At 38.0% G+C, this 20148-nt stretch overlaps 1 protein-coding gene across 5 annotated transcripts in view; it reads left to right on the top strand.

Moving 5' to 3' along the window:
- Nucleotides 1-20148, top strand: part of USP6NL (USP6 N-terminal like) — a 124993-nt gene that overhangs the window by 55455 nt on the left and 49390 nt on the right. For all 5 annotated transcript variants that reach the window (XM_086744823.1, XM_086744846.1, XM_086744828.1 and 2 more), the window contains 2 exons: nucleotides 3621-3694; nucleotides 5613-5695. In XM_086744823.1, the coding sequence (XP_086600949.1) occupies nucleotides 3621-3694; nucleotides 5613-5695 (157 nt within the window). The remainder of the gene's footprint in view (nucleotides 1-3620; nucleotides 3695-5612; nucleotides 5696-20148) is intronic.

Genomic DNA, 20148 nt, shown 5'->3' with positions numbered 1-20148 from the left:
TGGGACTTACATGCACTGTTTTGTATGCCATCATTGGCAGATTTTATTACCATTGACTGTACTCTTTTAAGTTCTTGATAATATATTTCCCCAGTTTTTAGTCAAAATCTGCTGGTTTCAGCCCCATTCCTGGAAACATTCAAAGCCAGGTTGGACGGGGCTCTGAGCAACCTGATCTGGTTGGAGATGTCCCTGCTCCTTGCAGGGGGGTTGGACTGGATGGGCTTTAAAGGTCCCTTCCAACCCAAATGATTGTGTGATTCTAAAATCAGTTCTCTGTGCCAGTTAATGTCAGCCTCATATGAGACTGCATTGTTTCTTGTATAATCTGTTGTTGATCATCTGTAATTCTCACTTTGAATTAGAAAATATAGTCATACTTGTTTCACATCTTTAACTGCTTTCAGTGAGATAAGACTTATTGAATAAATCTGAGAAGACTTTAGAATACCAGTTATTTGTCTTTAATTTCGTAATGATGTATTTTTGTGCCTAGGAAGATATTTCATGAAGAATTTTTCTTGTTCCTATATTTAGCTTTTGCTTTATCAGGAATCATTGTGTAATTTCTAACTTGGAGATATTTAAATAATTCCTCTTATAAGAAAAATCATGCTTATCTCCTGAAATATAACCTCTTGTCCCCGTCTCAAGCTGTTTTTTCTATGTTTTCAGTGTGGATGGATTAACGTAACGTTAACCTTTTAGCTGCACTGAGCTAGTTTAAGATGATTCTGGCAGAAAGTGGAGAGGATTACTTTAAAGGCAATGAATATGATAATTTCCACACTTAATGTAATTGAATTGTCACGAGACACAGAATATGCCAAACTTTGATTCATGTGTTACTTATGCAGAGGAAAGAAAGGTGAGGCATGGCCACGTTTCCAGCATAAGTAAAGACTCAGTTTGTGGTGCAAATACAGTTTTGAATTCTTTAAGCAAAGGCTTAAACTTTGTTTCATCTTCTGCCACTTACTTCATCTGTGGTGTTGAAGAGCAGTGCATGTCCTTTTGAGTATATTTTTAAATACAAGCAGTAATCTATTTTTTAATTCTTTAATAAGAAATGTACGGACTTCTTACTACTTGAATGTATTGACTGCTATGTATTACGATACTGACTACTTATTGTTCAGCCACCCTTTTGCAAATCAAATTTAATCTCTCTTTTATTGGGAAAAAGTGATAGGATTTTTTTTCCCATTTCTTGAAGCCCAGCAGCAGTCATATGTTAAACCAGTAAGCTTTTCCCCCACATCTGTCTGCTGGAGAAGTGAAGATTAGGATTGCTCAGGACCTGAATTCTCTGAAGGAATGTCAGCTTTCTAAGTGAGCATAAAGTTTACTTTTTAAAAACCATTCGTTGACCTTCTATAAATACTTACTGTAAGCACAGATCTGTGTCTTACAAAAGAAAATGTGATTTAACTCTGATTATGGGTCCTTTAGCTTATGACTTTGAAAGCAGTGCTAAGTTTCATGTACTGCTTTATGTCAGCGGAGGTTTGGTAGCTTTAGTGGATGTTGTCAGTTTAGTAAGCATAGTATGTCAACTAGCAATGATAAAAAATGGATTGTTACAGTTGTGTTGGGAATATACAGCGCTTGAATGTGCTTGGAGTAGCACAGGGTTCAGTTTGTGCCCTCGGCGGTGACAGTACTGGGGAGGGGTTCTGGGAGGGCACTGCAGCTGGTGTGTAGGAGCTGTGTCTTGGCCAGCATTCATGTAGGCGGCTGGAGTAACAGAGTCCTGCAATCACTGTAAAACTGCATTGGAGAAAAGCAAACCTGAAACCAAACTGCTTTGTGTCTTGCAGTCCTCTTTAAGCTTAGGAATAAAAGTGGATCCAGCACCTGAAAGAGCAGGAGGAGCAGCCTCCAGCTGGGACAACACCAAAGGCTGAGCAGTATGAAATGAGCGTACTTGCTTCTCGCCTTACAGGGAGGAAATTATTTATCAGTGTTGTGTCACAGAGATGCATAGCTTCCAAGTATAGCAGATGTAATTCGTATTGTTTTTACACCCTCAAATAATTGTGTAAATGCATGTGTGCTGGTTCTAGTGAAAACTGAAAAAAAAGGCAAAATTCAATGTCTTCACTAATAAATGGGAGCAATATGATGGTGACAAGCAGAGGGGGGCCAGAATGAGGATTTAAAAAAATGTAACTTCTGAAGATCATAAGTAAAAGCTTTAAAGAAGTAGTCAGACTTTCCATTAGGGGAAGTTTGAGATAAGCATCGCTGTTGCGTGAACGCTGGTGCTTCTGCCCGTGGTGGGGTACGTGGAGGTTGTCTCTGCGTTCCCCCAAAGAAACTTCAAGTGAAAACATGGAGAGACCATGCTAAATATCTAACAGATGGCGTAGAAGGCTGCCTTGGCACAACTTCTTGTCTAAATACCTGAAAAATATATAGAAATATATGTATATAATTAAAGAAATACTGAGTTTGAATAAATAATTGTATTAATAATGTCATATGATAGAAAACTGTAATATCAGATCTGTTTTTCTCTTTTTGTGGCCCATATGGTTGATATGTACCATTCCTGAAGTTCGTTATGTTGCCATGAACTAAATAGTGAAAAAACACATGCCTGGAGTTATTTTTGTAACTGTCTGTGCTTGAAAACTGTTTTAAACCTTTTTAAAGCTTTGCTTTGTCTAGAGTTCATTGCTTGTTAATGATTGAAACAAAAAACCTCTTGAATCTTTCACAAGCTTATCACTGATTAAAAGTGATCTGCCTCATTGATTTGAAATCATAATTGCATTTGGGATATTGCAGTGCATTATGTTGTTGAGTGTTCAAAGCAGCATCTTTCTTACTTTTCCTTTCATGATGCCCTCTTTACATTCCTGTCCATGTTCTAGAGGTGATTTCTGTTAATTTGGTTACACTCACACAGTCTACTTCACCTTGATGGAAACAGATTTATCTGAACTTTAAGTCCACTGCTGCAGTAAACTCTGGTGGATCTACAACGTACTGTTGTCCACTGCTTACCCACACATCCATATTTTTTGCTTGTCAGCCTTCCTGTTGTCGTATCTTTCTGCTTATTCCACCTCTGGGTTGCCCAAGTTGCAGTCTGATACTGTAACAAAGTCCTTCCTTGTTTTCTTAGAAATAGGTTTTAGGCAATTTCTCAGATGAAGTCGTGCAGGATTTCTTCAGCATTCATCAATATTCTAATCTCTCTCTACGAATCCTGTAAATAGTTCCCAGTTTTGTTTTAAACCAGCAGTTTATGTTTCAGCTTTCTTTGACTATATGAATGTTTGTGGAATTGGTGACTAGTAGCTTTTAATACTTTGTTCGGTCTTTCAGTTAGTGGGTTGTGGAGTAGTATTTTTTTTTAACTTTATTTAACACCTGCTTTGGTGGAAAATCGGGAACATTCTGAACTCGGCAGTTAGGATACCATCCAATAATTGTATTTTACTCTGAACAGTACTCAAGACACGCACCAAGGTCATATTTTGCTTTGATACAATTGTTTTGGCATTTCTCCACACAAGTAGTTTCTCTGAAGTTTATTTTCCGAGTATTTAGCTGCAGTTCTTTGTTCACAAGAGAGAGAATCTGAAGAGCATTATTTTGCTTCTCCACAGGTGCAGATGCTGAGCAGGATGCTGCTATCAAACTTGCCCAAGAACGAGCAGAGATAGTTGCCAAGTATGACAGAGTAAGTGAACTTGATAATAATTTTAAAGACATTTTATAATTAATCTTAGTAATATGTCTGTTTAAAAAATGAATCATGATTCCTGCTAGCTTTTGTTTAAAATGATCTATGTCATACTATTCTGATGGTTTCATGATACACTGCCCTCTGAGCGAGTTAAGTTTTCCCTCCATGGGGAATATTCTGGATAATGACTCAACCAACTTATTTTTCAGATGCATGGCAAGTTGCTTTGGGGATATTTTAAGGCAGTGTAATGTATTAGAAGTAATGAAACTGGGATGTTTGAGGATGCTCAGTGTATATATGAGATCAGGACTCTTATTTTACTTTTTATTGATTTAATTTTTGGTTATGGCAATAGAAGCATTTAAATCATTACAGAGAACTTAAAAGATGCAGTTCACTCATTGTTTGTGAGATAGTGCTGTACTCGTCCCCCTGTACTTGGTACTGGTGAAGCCACACCTCAAATACTGTTCAATTTTGGGCCCCTCACTGCAAGAAAGACACGGAGGTGCTGCAGCACATCCAAAGAAGAGCGATGAAGGTGGTGAAGGATCTGGAGAACAAGTCCTGTGAGGAGTGGCTGAGGGAACTAGGGTTGTTTAGTCTGGAGAAGAGGAGGCTGAGGGGAGACCTTATCGCTCTTTACAACTATCTGAAAGGAGGTTGTGGGGAAGTGGGTGTTGGTCTCTTCTCCAAAGTAACAAGCAATAGGAAATGGCCTCAAGTTGTGTCAGGGGAGGTTTAGATTGGATATTAGGAAAAAATTATTCACCAGAGGTGTTGTCATGCACTGGAACAGGCTGCACAGGGAAGTGGTGGAGTCACCATCCCTGGAGATATTTAAAAGACATGTAGATGTGGTGCTTAGGGACATGGTTTAGTGGTGGGCTTGGCGGTGCTAGGCTAACTGTTGGACTTGATGATCTTAAAGGTCTTTTCAAACCTAAATTATTCTATGATTATATGATTGATATGGGAAATTGAAGAAATACCCTAGTGATACTTTTTTTTTTCTTTTTTTTTTTTTTCTTTTCCCTTGAACCACTTGTCAAGCAAAAGCCTGGCACAGAGTATGCCTAGAATGCCTACGCTGTATTCACATGTTCTTGTAACACTTACAGACTTTGTAGTGTCATTGGAATACTAAGCAATAGACTTGTTTGTAGGGTTCATTAAACATTTTACATACTAGACTTAGTGGTGGTTTGCACAGTGTGTGCTTAAATGAGTGGCTGTGGGATTTTTTGTTATAAGGGAAAAATACGCACGTGCTTTGTGTTCTGAGTGGTGGCCTCTCTTTAGACCCAGTAAACTGCACGTAGCCCATACTGGAAGAATATGTAGCTGAAATATGGAGAAATTTCTGCAAGTCTTACAAAAAATGGCAATTGGAGTAGAAGGGAGGAACATAAATGAGTGCTTCATTGAGGGAGAACTCAGTATTACGTTCTGTTCAACAGCTGCTAGAAGTCAGCATGGATGTAGGCTTGAGATTGACCACAGTATGTGCTGTTGTCAGGTGGTGGTTCAGGAAAGACGGATTATGAAAATAAAACAAGTAGAGGGCAGTGTATGGGGACCTTGATGGACTGTTGTGGAGCTTAACAACAGATGTGAGATTATTACAAGCCTATGGTTGAAATCAGTGGTTGAAATTTATTCTGGGTTTAGCAGTGACCGGAAGAATTTCATCCTGCAGTTAAAATACTGTTTGTAGGGGCTGGGCAAAGTGTGCTACTCTCCTTTTTCTTTGTTTGTCAATTTAGGACTAATGTTCTCCTGCTGCTCCTCTACCCTACTACCAGCATGTCCCAAAGATTATGCTTTGGGTGGTTGAATCCTGTCTTCTGCATCTTAGCTTATTGTGTCATAAAACTTAATTTGGCTCTTTTTCTGTTCCTTCCTTTAGGGACGGGAGGGTGCACAGATTGAACCATGGGAAGATGCTGACTATCGTCTTTACAAAGTCACAGACAGATTTGGGTTTCTACAGTAAGTAGCAAGCTTGAAAAGAAAATAAGATTAAGACTTTGCTTCTGTTACTGTTTTTCCTTTTTAATGTGTCACCTGTTTGCTGGAAGTATTATTATGCCGTTTAATAGATCTTCTGGAAGCTGTTTGCTGTGTAAGTTTTGCATAATCTTTCACTGTGCTTTTCAGTTCCATTTCTAGCTGTTTTTTAGTTCTGTAATTTGATCTTATATAGGAAGTGACATGTTTTTGAGTATTTTATCTGGGAATGAAAATTGATAGTCTACAAAAAAAGGTATTTCAAGCTCAATTAATTTGCAGATAAATTTTGGTTTTAAGTATGTTGTATTTAAACAACCTTGAAGTTCTTGGAAGGGTTAAAAAATAAAACCAGGCACACTTAAGATTGCATAATAGGTGTGTATGAACAACTGTGTATCCTAGTCCTTCAGGATAAGTCTCACTTAACTTCATCTACTTAATAACCTTACTGAAGTCTCTGCCCATTTGGGACCTAATGTTGCATCATGAAATCAGAAAGTATCAGATTCCAGTCGGGTACCTCCTTTATAACAAATAATCTGTGTCTTTTTGGCAAATAAACATGAGAGTATTAAATTGTATTACGAATTTTGTGGTTGACAGGTGGAAATATCCAACTTGCAGAAACTGAACACAAGCTGACTTGCTGCTTTCGATAATATCCAATCAAGACTCTGTGTCATTCTTGGTGTTTGGCATTTATGTTTCAATACATGAGGTGCAATTAAAATCCATAAAAATCAGTGATGAGTGAAAATCTTTATAATAACTATGTACTTTTATAGTATTGGAGGGGATGTGGGGTGTTTTTTGGGAAAGGCAGGGGAGATTTCCCCCCTTTCTTCTATTTTATAATGTTATTTTTATAAGCTGTCAGTTAAACCAGACTTCTTTACCTGTAGACTGCCTTTGCTTCACCAGGGAGTGTCAGTTTGCTGTATGACCTCCAAACAGTTCTGTTTTACACAGAGGGTTCTTTGTGTTGGTAGACTACAGCTGCAACACCATGTGTCTGCTATTGTAGCTGCAGTTGTAGGCATTCTTAGTGGAGAATGGATGTCAGAATTATTTCTTGTGCAAAAGTAATCGAAGCCATTGCGAAGTTCACCACTAACTTGAATGGGAATTGGATCACGTGCCTTCAGATTCGCAGGTGGATTCTTGATTTTGGTATCCTTACGAACTCCTGAACTTTTCTTGTTACTTGTGATATTTGCCTTTTTATATATTAGACATGGGAGAATGTTATTCATGTCTGCTACAGTTGCTGCTGCAGTCCCTTTTCAGGAGTCTTGGATTTCATGGCTCCAGTGCCGTAGTATATTTGAGATGCAGTTATGGAGGTGCTGCTTGGCAAATCACCACATGCCAGTTTTTCCATGCTGCTGTAACTGTAACTTAAAGCTGCTGTGGGCGCCCTTACACCACACTGCAGTCATTCTGGTGATGTGGTAAGGTGGATGGACTTTAGACATTAGACCATGCTTCCTTTCTCGTAATGTCACCTGTCACCTGCAAAGTCTGTGCAGAATTCATTCTCTGCATAGTTGACTTCAAGGAATGAAACCTGAAAGGTTTATAATTCATGAAGACTGTGCAAATTAACAATGTAGGATACTCTATCTCCTCACTAATTGTGCCATATTTGTTGCTTATATGCTAATGAAACCTCGTTATAAGGCAGCCTTTACCTGAGAGTACCATCAAGGCTGTTTTATGATTCTTTAAAGCAAATTCATTGCAAATGATGTTTTTATTTTCCTGAGAAATAAAATCTCTCCTAATAGGAGAAATATAATTAGGATAGGCATATCAACTGTGTTTCCCTGAGAAAACAATTGATATTGCACTGTAGATTGGTCAGGGTTCATGCATACTGCAGTACTGGGCCTGTGCAATCTACCATTTCTGAAAGAAACTCCAGTTCCTGTGAGAATGTGTAGCTAAGCAGTATGTGCCAAAAGCCTCAAACAGTTGCCTTAGTGGTTATCATCCATAAGACCCACAGTTCCCCGTGACCCATCTATCAGGTGTTTGCAGTGTGAATGAATCAAGTAGGCCGATGCACACTGCAAACTGAAGGTCTGGGACAGTACCAAACTTCCTGTACTGTCGTTAACTTGATCTGCAGTGATTTGTGATCTTGTTTACACTGACATCTTAAAATACTAAGTAGCTGAACAGTCTCTTATACCAAAAGGCTGCTGGATGTGGGGAACATGACGGAAAATTAGGGCGTGTTTGCTCAAGTACCATAGGCCTTGATTACCATCAGTGGTTTATAAACCCCTCTTTTTCCTTGGCTGTGTCCTGTCTGCAGCTTTCCTTGACTCTGTGAAGGTGCATTCAAAGTTCAGCTGATCGCTGACTGGGCGGAAAAGATAAGGTTGGTGGGATGGAGCACTCAAGCTGCCTGTGTAAGGTGCCACTGAGGAGAAGATGGGAGAAAGTAGAGACTAGAGGCTTTTAAAGAGTAGTTTTGGTCTAGGTCAACGATTTTTCTGGTGTTTCCATGTGCTTATTTTTGTGTCAGACTGGGAATTAGTAAACTTGGTGAACCTGAAGGCACTTACACTTCTCTTGTCTTTCTGCCATTCCAGAAGAAATGAGGAAGACTGTTTAGATTTTGTTTTGAGAACATACGGAGTAGCTGAGGGAAGGTGCCTTTTTATGTAACGGTGTAGAAGTTGCTATTAATTGGAAACAGATACGGCATTTCCATTCAGGTGAAATATCTCACCTTAAGGCTAACCTTCGTTTAAGACCCACAGTTGAAATATCTGTTGGGCAACTTTCTTTGATTCTAATGGTGGTTGTAGTGTTTATTGTTTACAATACTCAGGACCATCTTTACCTAGCATGGTCTCAAATTTTAAATAACTACTGCCTTAAGAACACAACTTAATGTGCTGTAGTACTGTTTTTTATTTTGCAGTTCTTCAAATGAATATGGAAATTCTAGTTTACTTTGGATGCTAAAAGGAAATTAGTGTGGACAGGTTATTAAAATAGCTATTTAAAACAAAAAAACAAAAAAACAAAAAAGCTGAGTTAATACCTAAGGAATTTAAGGAACAAGAAAATAAGTTCAGTGAAAAGTACCAAAGCATTATAATAATGAGACTTGTTTGAAGTTAGTAAAATGAAGTTCTAGAGGAAAGATGGGTATGAGAAGAAGATTTCCAGCAAACCTGCTAAGCTCTGAAATAACCCTGTGGGGAGCTGAAGGGCTCTGTCTGTTGAGATGTTTAAGACCAGGTTGTACAAAACAAAATGCACCTACGAGGTGTATTGTCAGTGGGACTGACTAAATTTTAACAGATGTGTTTTCAGTAGGGTAGCTTATGAGTAGTATACGAGAGGCATGCATGAACCAGAAAGAGATAAAATCTCATTAGTGGCTACAATGTAGAAAACTTGGCCTTACCAATTACTGCTGTTGTGAGGCTGTAAGGAAGTGATGGTCACGCTTTTTTTAAGCCATATGGTGTTGCTGGCAAAATAGTCTCAACTTGGGGATTTTTTAACATAATTTAATTTATTGCCAAATAACAACACAGCATTCTGGTTGCTGATTTGGATATTGGAGGGGACCCCAAAACATGACACTTCAGTGAACACCTAGGGGAAACCCCTCTCTCCCTTCTGCCCCTGGGAGAAACTTCCCTTGTTTTTTGCCGTGAGTTACGCTTGGCTCGCCCCTGTTCCTTTGGTGAGGTGACAGGCAGTGCGTGGGGTCCTGCATGCAATGGCTTCTTTCTGCCACTCTTGGTTTCTTATTTGTTTTTGTTTGCTGCTCCTTGGATCTTACATGGTTTTTGCTGCCCCTGCGTGGCCTCCCTCCTGCTGAGAGTGCATCTCCAGCCGTGTCCCCAGTAATGTCTCCTCCCATGTCTCTTCCATTTTTCCCCACATCTAATCCATTTCTTCTGCCTCTAGCAGCTGCCATGCTTTTAAAAATACATTAGCTGGGTTCCTCCAGCTAACTGAAGTTTTGGCACACAGTGGCTTGGTTATAGCGTTTTCAGAGCTGACTGGAGCAGCCAGGACTGGCACAGGGCAGGTCATGGCTCCCCTACCACACAGGTCACCCCTGCAGCCCCCAGCTACTGAAACCTTGCCAGTTCTGCCCAGTACATACAGTGATGAGAACTCCACCCGGGGTATGGAGTCCAGCACTGGAAGCTCACTGGCACAAGGAAGGTAACTGAGACGTTGGCCAAGGGAGCCAGTGTTTTCTGGATGTATTGGTACCAGAACGCTGTAAACGTGACCGCAGTTACTAGATGTCTGTTGTACATCCCAACTGTGTGTTTGCTTCCTTCTGTGAGATTGAGGGTGTATTTGGAGAGTGATACTTTCAGTGCACTGATTTTTGAGGGGGAAAAGGCCATTTTGGAGTCTAGAGGTCTCAAATGACGCTGAAGGCACAAATCAGTTCTGAGAGAGCTAGGTTTCAGATGCTGATGTGCCTTCTCATAGCTGAGATTATGCTATACATGTGCCACCTGGACCCAGTTGATAGCTGTTCATGCTTTCCACTGCAGTATTTCCAACTCTGTTAAGTTAATGTCAATTTGCAAAGCAATAAAAGAAAGGTGAAGTAGCATTGGTTCATCTCAATACCGTTTCATACATCCTTAATTCCATTAGCGCTGTTAATCTTAATGGATATGGACTCGTTTCTAGCAAGTACTGTTGGTCTTCCTAAAGTCACCTGGTATACAAGGAGTAGTGGCTCTTTAAAATTTAACTCATCACTTGCATAATGTTGGTCTAGGAGAAGCCCATGTCAGGGAGCTCATCTTAGTGATGAACACAAGAGTCTTGAGAGAACAGACCAATTCTACAGGTGCACTGTGGTTACCTGTAATCCTAAAAATATATTAAAAAAAAAAAAAAGGCAAAAACATCCCTACCCAAAAAGTTGCAGGCATGGTCCTCGTTCTCTAAATTCTCCAGTAAAAGTTCTGCTGGACTCTTCATTTCATGTTACGGTGTGGGACTGCTGAACAGTAGGACTAATGTGGAAAATACCATTCATTTTAAAAAGGAACATTCTTTCCTCCAGAAGTCTAGCAACAGTGTTTGTATATAGAATCTACCAGTGTTTAGATAAGATCATATATTTATTTCTATAAAACATTCTTGAAATTATACGTGACAGTTTGTTCTATACCTGTAAGCTGATACAAGTCTAGCAGACCATCTCAGGGGACCACCATAGTGCTCAGATAAGCCTTAGTGTATATTATATGACTTTTAGAAGTGGGAAAAATGCCTCAGATCTCTTCACTCTTCACTTTTAGTCATAGTAAAAACGATTTCAGCTGTTTTTGGAAATGAAAAAGATGGAATGTGTTTTGATATTCATAAAAAATAAGGGTTTTGTTTAGTGTTTTTTTCTTTTCTTTTTTTTTTTTTTTCCTCTTCTTGTATATGTTCTGTCTTTTTGGTCAATGTTGTGTCAAGCTACTTCACTTTTTTTTTTTTTCCCTCTAGATTTAATGAGAAGTTCTAATTTCATGCTCAGAATACATGCACCCAAAAAAGCACCAGAGTGTTGCAATTAAAAAACCAACAAATCCACACATAGAAAACAAAAATAAAAGCCCTATCCTAGAAAATAAAACTCCAGACACCCTGCACCTCACAACAAAACCGGTTAAGCAGTTCCTTTCTGTCTTATCTTGGATCCTGGCTGAATTGAAAAGTAAATGCTCTTAATCTTTTCACTGTGGACTGTTCTTCCATCGAAACTTCACCTTGTAGATACTTCTATTTGCAGTTTTTTCTAGAAGCTGTCATTGATAAGGGAATAACTTCAGGGGAAAAACCTAAAGGAATTTCTGAGTGTCTTGAAGCTCATAGCAGGCATTCCAGTAATGCCTTGGGATCTGAGATTTCCCCCTTCCCACTCCTTGAATTCTTAGTTGAGTTGTTATTACTTTGGGATGGTTAAAAAAGCTACTGGAATTAATATGTTATTCCTTGGGTGGTGGCAAGTCATCTGCTACCCCTAGGAACGTTCTAAAAGATTAAGCCTACAGTTGAAATAATAATATCTATAATAATATATTTATTACTTTGTCTGTTTAGAAGTGGCAATTGTATGAAAGATTTTTATAGTTAAAAGGTTACTAAAGGTCTTAAAGCAACAAACCTAAATGACAGACGATGTTTTGTAAACAAATGAGAATTTAAGCTTTAACTGAAGATTGTTGAAGCATGTATTTGAACATATATTTTCATGAATGTACCTTTGTATGTATTTGTTGTGAAACTCTCCTGCCAGCTACAAGGACAAAATAACTTTATTTCTTCCCCTTCCTCCCTGCCCCATATAATGTTAAGGTTGAATAGTCACAAGAGCATGACTGATTAGGGTTTGCAAAACAGCCTAAACTTTGTACATGCTCCCAAAATAGGAGCTGAAAGCAGCATTTTGCAACTTTAAAGGTCAACACAGTTTCATATTTAAAGAGTTGATCCTCTTGTGAGCCTTTCAGCACCAGGCCAAAAGTCAGAGAGCAGGATAAGCAAAACAGCCTCAGCATCTTCCTAGGATGGTGCAGAAACTAAAATTTGAGCAGATCCAAACAGGTAGAAGGCATCTTTCTTTGCTTAGATCTCCACACCGCTCTGCCCCTGTTCAATTCACTGCCAGGTACTGCCCTTCTTTGTACTGAAATCTCAAACTCACTGAATGACATTCCCTCTCGAGGATGAGACATCAAGCAGGATTGTTCATTTGGTGCACGTTGGAACTAGAGATTTCAGGCTTTCATCAGATAGTGACTGAACAAAAAGTATTAAAAAAAATAATCAGATAATCTGAATTCTAATTGCTAGCTAAAGAGGAAAGTGTGGAATTTGTTCTATTATTTGTTGTACTTGTTTGTATATTATTGCTTGATTCTTTTATTTATCTGTCTCTGTACATCACTCAGCAGTGAGGGAGGCATTCAATTTTCTTTTATAAGAAAACTTTTTAAGACCACAGCTGTGCTTTTCTAAGTAAGAAGAAGAAAACATTAGTTTTTGGAATTTGGGGCAGGTATGGCTCAAAGCCCAATTTTACTACTCTGCATTGGGAAACAGATTATGACTAATATATGCTGACTAATGTGTCGTGTAAAGCGTCGTAATTGTTCAGATCTTAACAGATGTAAAGTAGAAATAATAGAAGATACAACTACAGTTTTTTCACTGCCAGTTCTCAAGAACTCTCTTCTTTCCATCGTTCACTGATGAATGCCATCAACTGAATTGTCCTGTTCAGTTTCAGTAATGAGCTCTGAAAATCATAAGGTGCCATGGCATTACTAAAAAAATGCAGCAGTTGTTTTTAAGACTCTTATTTCTTCAGCCTGCACAATGTGAATTCTCTTTGGGTCTTGTTATTACCAAGGTCTGTGTTAACTTGTGTAAATAACTATTATCTTATAGCAATAACCAGTGTTGTCAGGTTTTGTGGTCTGACTTGGGTGATTCAGCTTAAACATGTTTTTCTTCTACTCCTGTTCGATAGATGGAAACTGGGGATGGATATGCAGTGTTCGAGTTTGATTCTTGTACTAGCCTTACTGTAGATCTGCGCTGATTTTGATGGAATCGTACCAATTTACAGTAGCTGAGAATCTGACTCGTACTCTTATTCTTTATGCCATGAGTCTGTTAAAGCAGAGAACATGCTTTTAGAATACTTTGCTAATGCTGGAGATTATTGTGTTGCCAGAGGCACTTTTCAAGTAGCAGAGTTGATTGTTCCTTCTTTTGCTAAGATTGAGGCCTACCTGCTCTTTTCCATCAAACTTCACTCTTTAAAAAAATGTATCGCATTTTAACTGCTCTGTAATGCCTTTCTGCAGCATGCTGTGAAAGAGAGCTAGGGGAGCAAAGAAATTGAGAGCTCAATCAGGAGTTGTGAGATACTCCATTAGATGTCTCCAAATGAAGCTATTGATTTTTTTTTTTTTGAAGTATTACTATTTTGCCCCAAACTTTTTAACAAGGAGCAATATGTTGAGCAAGCAGTTATTCTCTCCCTCATCCTATTTCTTGGTAATTTATGCATAGCCTTGCTGGAAAATAGTCCTTGTCTCTGAAGTACTCTTAGTGCATTCCTTGATACTTTCTACGCCATGCCTGTTGGACCGCATGTCTAAGAACAATGGCTCTTCCACAAGGAACCCTGCTGATTTGAGCAGGTACACAGGTGAAGTCTCTCCAGGTAAGAGATGTCTGGTCTCTGAGTGTTAGTGGTGGCAAAAGCAGTTACGCTGAATGCCAGAAGTTTCGGGTAATAGAAATTAAAGAATGAAGCATGGCAGCTGTAAATTGGTAATAATCAAAGCAGCAGTAAAAAAATAGGGATTTTAATATAATTTTCATTTCACATTTTTACTGCAAAAGTCTGCACATCAGAGCTTAAGGAAAGAGCTCTAAGGTTACTAGGAGAGTTACAAAGATATTATTCATAGTGACAGGCAGCCACCATCCTTAGTTTTCTAGGCACATTAAATATTGCCAGACATGTTGAGTGACACAATGGCGTGCTGAAAGAGCAATGACATGTTTATTCTTAACAGTTCAATTATAAATGTAGATCTTACTGCATTTTATTTATTGTCATCATTCAGTAGGGACTTGCTGTCATTTTCCTCTCCTCTTTTCTTCTCAGCTCTGTGAGACGGGGTCAGACCCGCTTATCAGGAGAGTGGCTTAACTCTTCCCTTCCTTGGGGAAAAAAGTCTGCTAAGTTCAGCCTCTTTCAACTACTGAAGACAAATCTTTATTTAAAAAAAAAAAAATAATCAGATCTCCGACGTCAGAGAAAAGTTGTTTCTCTCTTAATTCCCTTTTTTACTAAATATATGAATATGCCATATTTTGACTTGTGTAGAATTTTTTGTGTGTGTGGCGTTATAAAAATTTGCTATGAGAATTCCACTGTAGTCTTGCATTGTGTGCAATGGATGCTGCCTTCTACGTGTAATACACTTACCTGGACTGATCTTGCTCAGAAATACTCATTGCTAATCAACATACTGAGGAACTGTTGTTAAAAAAAAAAAAACAAAACCAAAACCCACAACAACCAAAAAAAAATCACAAACAAAAAATTGCAACTACAAATATTACCTCTGTTTAATGTTCTTTCCTTTTGCCCTAGTGTACACTGAGGATATTATTTTTATTTGAGGAGAGAAATTGAATTTTTCTTGGGTTAGTAGCTGAGATTCAGAATGTTTTGTTTGTTTTTTTTTTTTTTAATGTCCATCTTCCTAGCATTAGCCAAAACATTTTTTTCTTTGCATGCTTTCACAGGGAACTACTTCTAAAATAATATTTTAATTGCGTTTCTGTATGACAGCGCCTGGTTTGAAAACACAACAGTGATGGATACATTGTAAAACCTTTTCATTAATGTCTTCTAATTTTACTGTTCGTCAGTTATGGAACTCCTGATAAGAATCGGGAGAATCTCTGCTTACTGTACAATTGTGAAGTGATGGGGCTGAGTTTCAGAGACCAAGGTAAACAGGCAGTTTTGTTTCAACATCACTGACCGTGGAAGAGTACGTTGGACTTGCTGTACATTTTCCTTCGTCGTTACCTATTCCAGCTGTTTTAGTTTACAGCTGGGCTTCCATGATGAACAATGAACTTTGACCTCTGCATTAATCTCCAATTATGATGGCAGTTGCATTGTGATCCTCTTCTTTGCATTGAAGAAACTTTGTATTTGAAGTTTCTAAAAGCATGAGATGTGTATGACAATTTGCAGTAATCGCTCCTGTAAATTGATGTCTTACTTTGCAGTAGCAACAGAAATGTTGCATTAGAAAGTGTTTTGGTTGCTATGAGGAACTCTTCAATGCTTTTGCTGTTTAATTTCCTTACACTTACTATTTAAACAAATCTTTTCTTGACACCCTAATGGCAAAAGTGGTCGTTTATTCAAAAGCTGTTCCATGAAAATTGTCTAAACCAGACTTGGCAGAAGGGAGAGGAACCAGACTTTCTCTCCCAGGTGATCACCTGTGAGCTTCACAATCATACAGGATCTTGGAGTATTTGCACACCACTTGTGTTCTTGGTGATGGAACTTCACCAGAAGAAGGAGAAAGTGCCTTAATTCTAGTTTTGGCTAGGTCATAGTCTGAGACAGGCTTGCTTTAGAACCTCATAAAGCGAAGGAGGCTCTTTGTACCCAGAATCAACTCATTTTATGCAAGGCTTGAAGTCACCTATTTTGGACCTGTTTGAAGAGAAGAAGCCAACCACCTGTAATTTGTACAACTACCGATCTCCTGGGTTGGTATTTGTAGCGACTAGTAGGATTTCAGGTGTATCTCTCAGCCATGTTTTTGTTGTTTAGTTAATTTTGGCTTCCGTTGGAAAATAAGCAGCTTTACCAATGTGCTGTGCTGTCATGGTTGCAATCATTTTTTAATATCTATGTGCCTAGAAGTTACAGATAAATTTTTCTATGGTTTGGACTGCTAATTTTAGTTCCTTTACAAAAGCATTTAATATGTTCTCTTTAATTCAGTTTTGTTCATCTTAATGAAAGTTGATTTTTTTTTAAGAATCATTTTCAAGGTGTGTTTTTGTTGGTGAGTTTGTTTATTTTTTGTGTGTGTGAGATGATTTAGCGTGTGGTTCTTCTACTACTCCCCCTTCATGCAGAATCTTCCCATAGAATCATAGAATGGTTACGGTTGGAAGGGACCTTCAAAAAGGAATGTTCTGTTATTACTTGCTGCCATTCAGAATAGCGTGGATTTTTTTTTTTCCTAAAACTGCATCACAATTGTACCCATTTCTTTAGCTTATTTTTGGGAGTAGAGTTCAAATTTGAATTTTAAATCCGTTCTTTCAGCTGAGTTAGTTCAGGCTGACACTTCAACAATCCTCTGCAGACACAGAAAGGAATGAGGTGAATGCAATTGCACAGATTTGATTGCAAACACAAAAGTAAGCTGCGGGATAATTCTGCCAACTAAGGACAAATAGTGTGTTTTTGTTAGCAGCTGCTGCCGCTTGATTTGAGTAAAAGATCACCCACTGTGTACGAGGAATTAATGAACTACTTCCTTTTATGAAAAGAGCGATTAGGTAGCAGAACTGAAAAACTGAATATGGTAATAAACACACATAAAGCTATATGCATTGGTTTTGAGTTTCTGCTTAAGCCCTATATGTAAGGATTTAACATAATCATTATTACCACATGTATTTCCTCCTATATTTAGCATTTATAGAAGATTAAACTAACTGAACGTAGAGAATGACCAGTGTGCTTCGCTGGCGCTGATTATTAAGGGAGCTGTGAGAGGTCTGGGGTGACAGTTTTTAGAAGTGCAAAGATGCTGCTGCTCTCAACCCAGGTGAAAGACCCACCGAAATGGAGTGTTGGACTGCAGAAGGTTATTTAATAAAAGAAGCAAGTGTAGCTTACGTAAAGCATTGAGCTTCAGCGGTGAGCAAATACATATTGCTGGAACACTACCATCTGAATGTATGGTGGAATATACTTTGCATAGCACATGAATTTTAATAAAGATGAAGCTGCCAATGTGTAAGTCCTTGATAACTATTACTATATAGTGTAAGTGATCTGTACAGTAACTATCTTCCAAGCAGTACTTAAAAGCAGTATATATATATATGCTTCAGGGCAAAATCCTAGGTGTTTTGGACATTGATGTATCAAATGTAAATCAGAAGCAAGGCAAAGAGATTTTCATTTCTCTTTTAGCCTCTTGAGAGTTTTAAGGTAGCTTAGACTAATTTTTATCTTTTTTTTTTTTTAAAAAAACCAAACATTTGGAGTGTGATTCTGAGAAGATGATTTTAACCTCAGTATTTATGTTCAATTAAAGTGACATCAGAAATCACAAGAAATGCTACTGTGCTCAATTAAGCAGATTATAGATATTTTTTTCAAAGGTTTTCTGATTCCAAGCTGTGAAAACTTTCAAGTTTGCATATAGAACACGTCTTTTACTAAAGACACATGAAAGCATATTTTTTTAGCATGTGGTAGTGAAAATACAGGTCTCTTTTTTGCTATTAATTTCTTGATAATTTTTTATATTGACAATAAAAACTTTGGTGAAGTTATCTTCTCCCAAGCAGAAAGTACTTTACTAAAAAGTCACCGCTTTGAGATTTCCTTGAATTTGATAAAACTTTTGATTTTATTTTATCTTATATCTGAGAGTGTGCATTACTTGAGACTTTCTGGAGAGGAGCTACATGGTCATGGCACTGTGCTGTGCATATTGGCAGCAATATCCACGGAATCCACAGATAATAATTGTAACTAAAACCTAGTCACAAAATCACATGTGATCCAATCTTTTGCCAGCATTAAATTCTTTCTTGCAGCATATTTCCTGATAATTATATTTTGCAATATCACATTGGCTTATCCCATATGTTGATTAATTGCTTTGGCTTGCTTATGAATTTTAACAAAACTTCTGAAAGCTGTTTTTTAATCTGCTGTAGTCACCACCCCCCTACTGTGCAGAGGGGATTTGGTGAAAATTCAAAGTGGATGATTACAGTAGCAGAGCTCCAATTATTTTGATAGACACACACAATCGAAACTGTAAGCTATGTAAGTGAAATGTCTAATGCAAAGAAGGAAGTGATCCATAGAATTTTGTCTTTGGAAAATCCAGCATTTATTTAAAAAAAAACAACCAGCTTTCTTAATTTCTCCTTAATATTTTCAGAAATCTTTTCCATGTATTATTGGTTTTGAAAATGACAATATTGCCATTAATTTCCATTGAAAGGTTGGAAGATTAAAACAAACATTTGTAATCAGAATTCTTCTGGAAATTAACTTGTTTGGGCTAAAAGATCTGAATTCAACACTAAGTTGTGCTTTAGATTTTTGTTTTCAAGAGCAAAATAACTTAATCATAGTTGAGCTGGGGCTGTTCAGCCTGCAGAAGCGGAGGCTCCGGGGAGACCTGATAGCGGTCTTCCAGTACCTCAAGGGGGTCTACAAGAAAGATGGGGAAAGGCTGTTCAGTAGGGCCTGTTGCGATAGGACGAGAGGTAATGGTTTTAAAATAGAGGGGGGTACATTTAGATTAGAAATTAGGAAAAATTTTTTTACGATGCGAGTTATAGAACACTGGAACAGGTTGCCCAGAGAGGTGGTGGAGGCCCCATCTCTGGAAACGTTCAAGGCCAGGTTGGATGAGGCTCTGAGCAACCTGATCTAGTCAGGGATGTCCCTGCTCCTTGCAGGGGGGTTGGACTAGATGACCTTTGAAGGTCCCTTCCAACCCTAACCATTCTATGATTCTATGATTCTATAGATCTAAAGAAAGGCATGACATTGAAATACTGCTTTCTGTCCACTTATAATAGTTAATGAGGTTTTTTTTTTAATTTGACTTAGAAAACAGTTTGCTTTTTAGCACATCTTGCGACGTCATGCAGACATAAAAATAATTCTTTGGAGTAACAATGCTGTGTCCTGTGAATTACACAATTTGTCTTATTTATCTTCCCTTCTAGAAGGTGGTTGTGAAGCACTTGTCAGGTAACTTCAGAACAAAGATCAGTATATATAGTACGTGACACAAGGCAGTAAAAGGAAACAGTATGTGCGGCTAGAAAATCAGGTGTCATTCTGCTGCAGAGCAGTGTTGTAACTATCCACGATAGCGTGTCTTGCTTTGACGATATGTGCCGGGTACCGGACACTGAAAGGGAGACAGACCTAAGAGAACTCCTAGTCAAGGTGTTTATCGTTGCAAAACTGGTTTCCCAGTGTGAAGATACAAATTTTTTGTCTAGTAAAGCTATAGACTTCTACAACTCACTTCTGACAAATTATACGACCTAGAAACTGCTCATACTTGGGAAGATGTACTTTTTCCTCATACGTTCGAGTAATTAAATATTGTTGCAATTTGTTACTCAACAAATGTGAGTTCTGTATTGTAGAGCAAAACAACTAAGTTTCTACTAAAGCTTTTCCTGTTCAGATATCTGTCAACTGAATTTTTCCCTTCTTGCTCGTACCTTATCTATATGTGATCACTCTTGATAAATTTATTTCATTACACTTTCACTTTTGAGTTTTATACCTTATTAATGTTTTTTTTTTTTTCTGGATATTTCACTCACAAATTCCTTGATCATAGAAGTTTCAGAACAATAGAAATGACTGATTTTTTTTTTTTTTATAAAGAATTCAACCAAAATAATCCTCCTGGGTAGTAGCAAGTATCTTTTTGTCCTGGATTTAAACACTTAATGTTGCATCACAAATGAAAAACTGAAAGCACAGCATCTTGTTCTTCATGATTTAGTGAATGAGAACATGAAGATCAGTGTTCTGCAAGAAACTGGAATTTACAGTTCTGGGGTTCTCAACATATCAAGACTGCTGA

Source organism: Chlamydotis macqueenii, chromosome 1, assembly GCF_036417535.1.
Source record: "Chlamydotis macqueenii isolate bChlMac1 chromosome 1, bChlMac1.mat, whole genome shotgun sequence".
Classification (NCBI taxonomy): domain Eukaryota; kingdom Metazoa; phylum Chordata; class Aves; order Otidiformes; family Otididae; genus Chlamydotis; species Chlamydotis macqueenii.
This window is presented reverse-complemented; position numbering and strand designations above follow the sequence as displayed.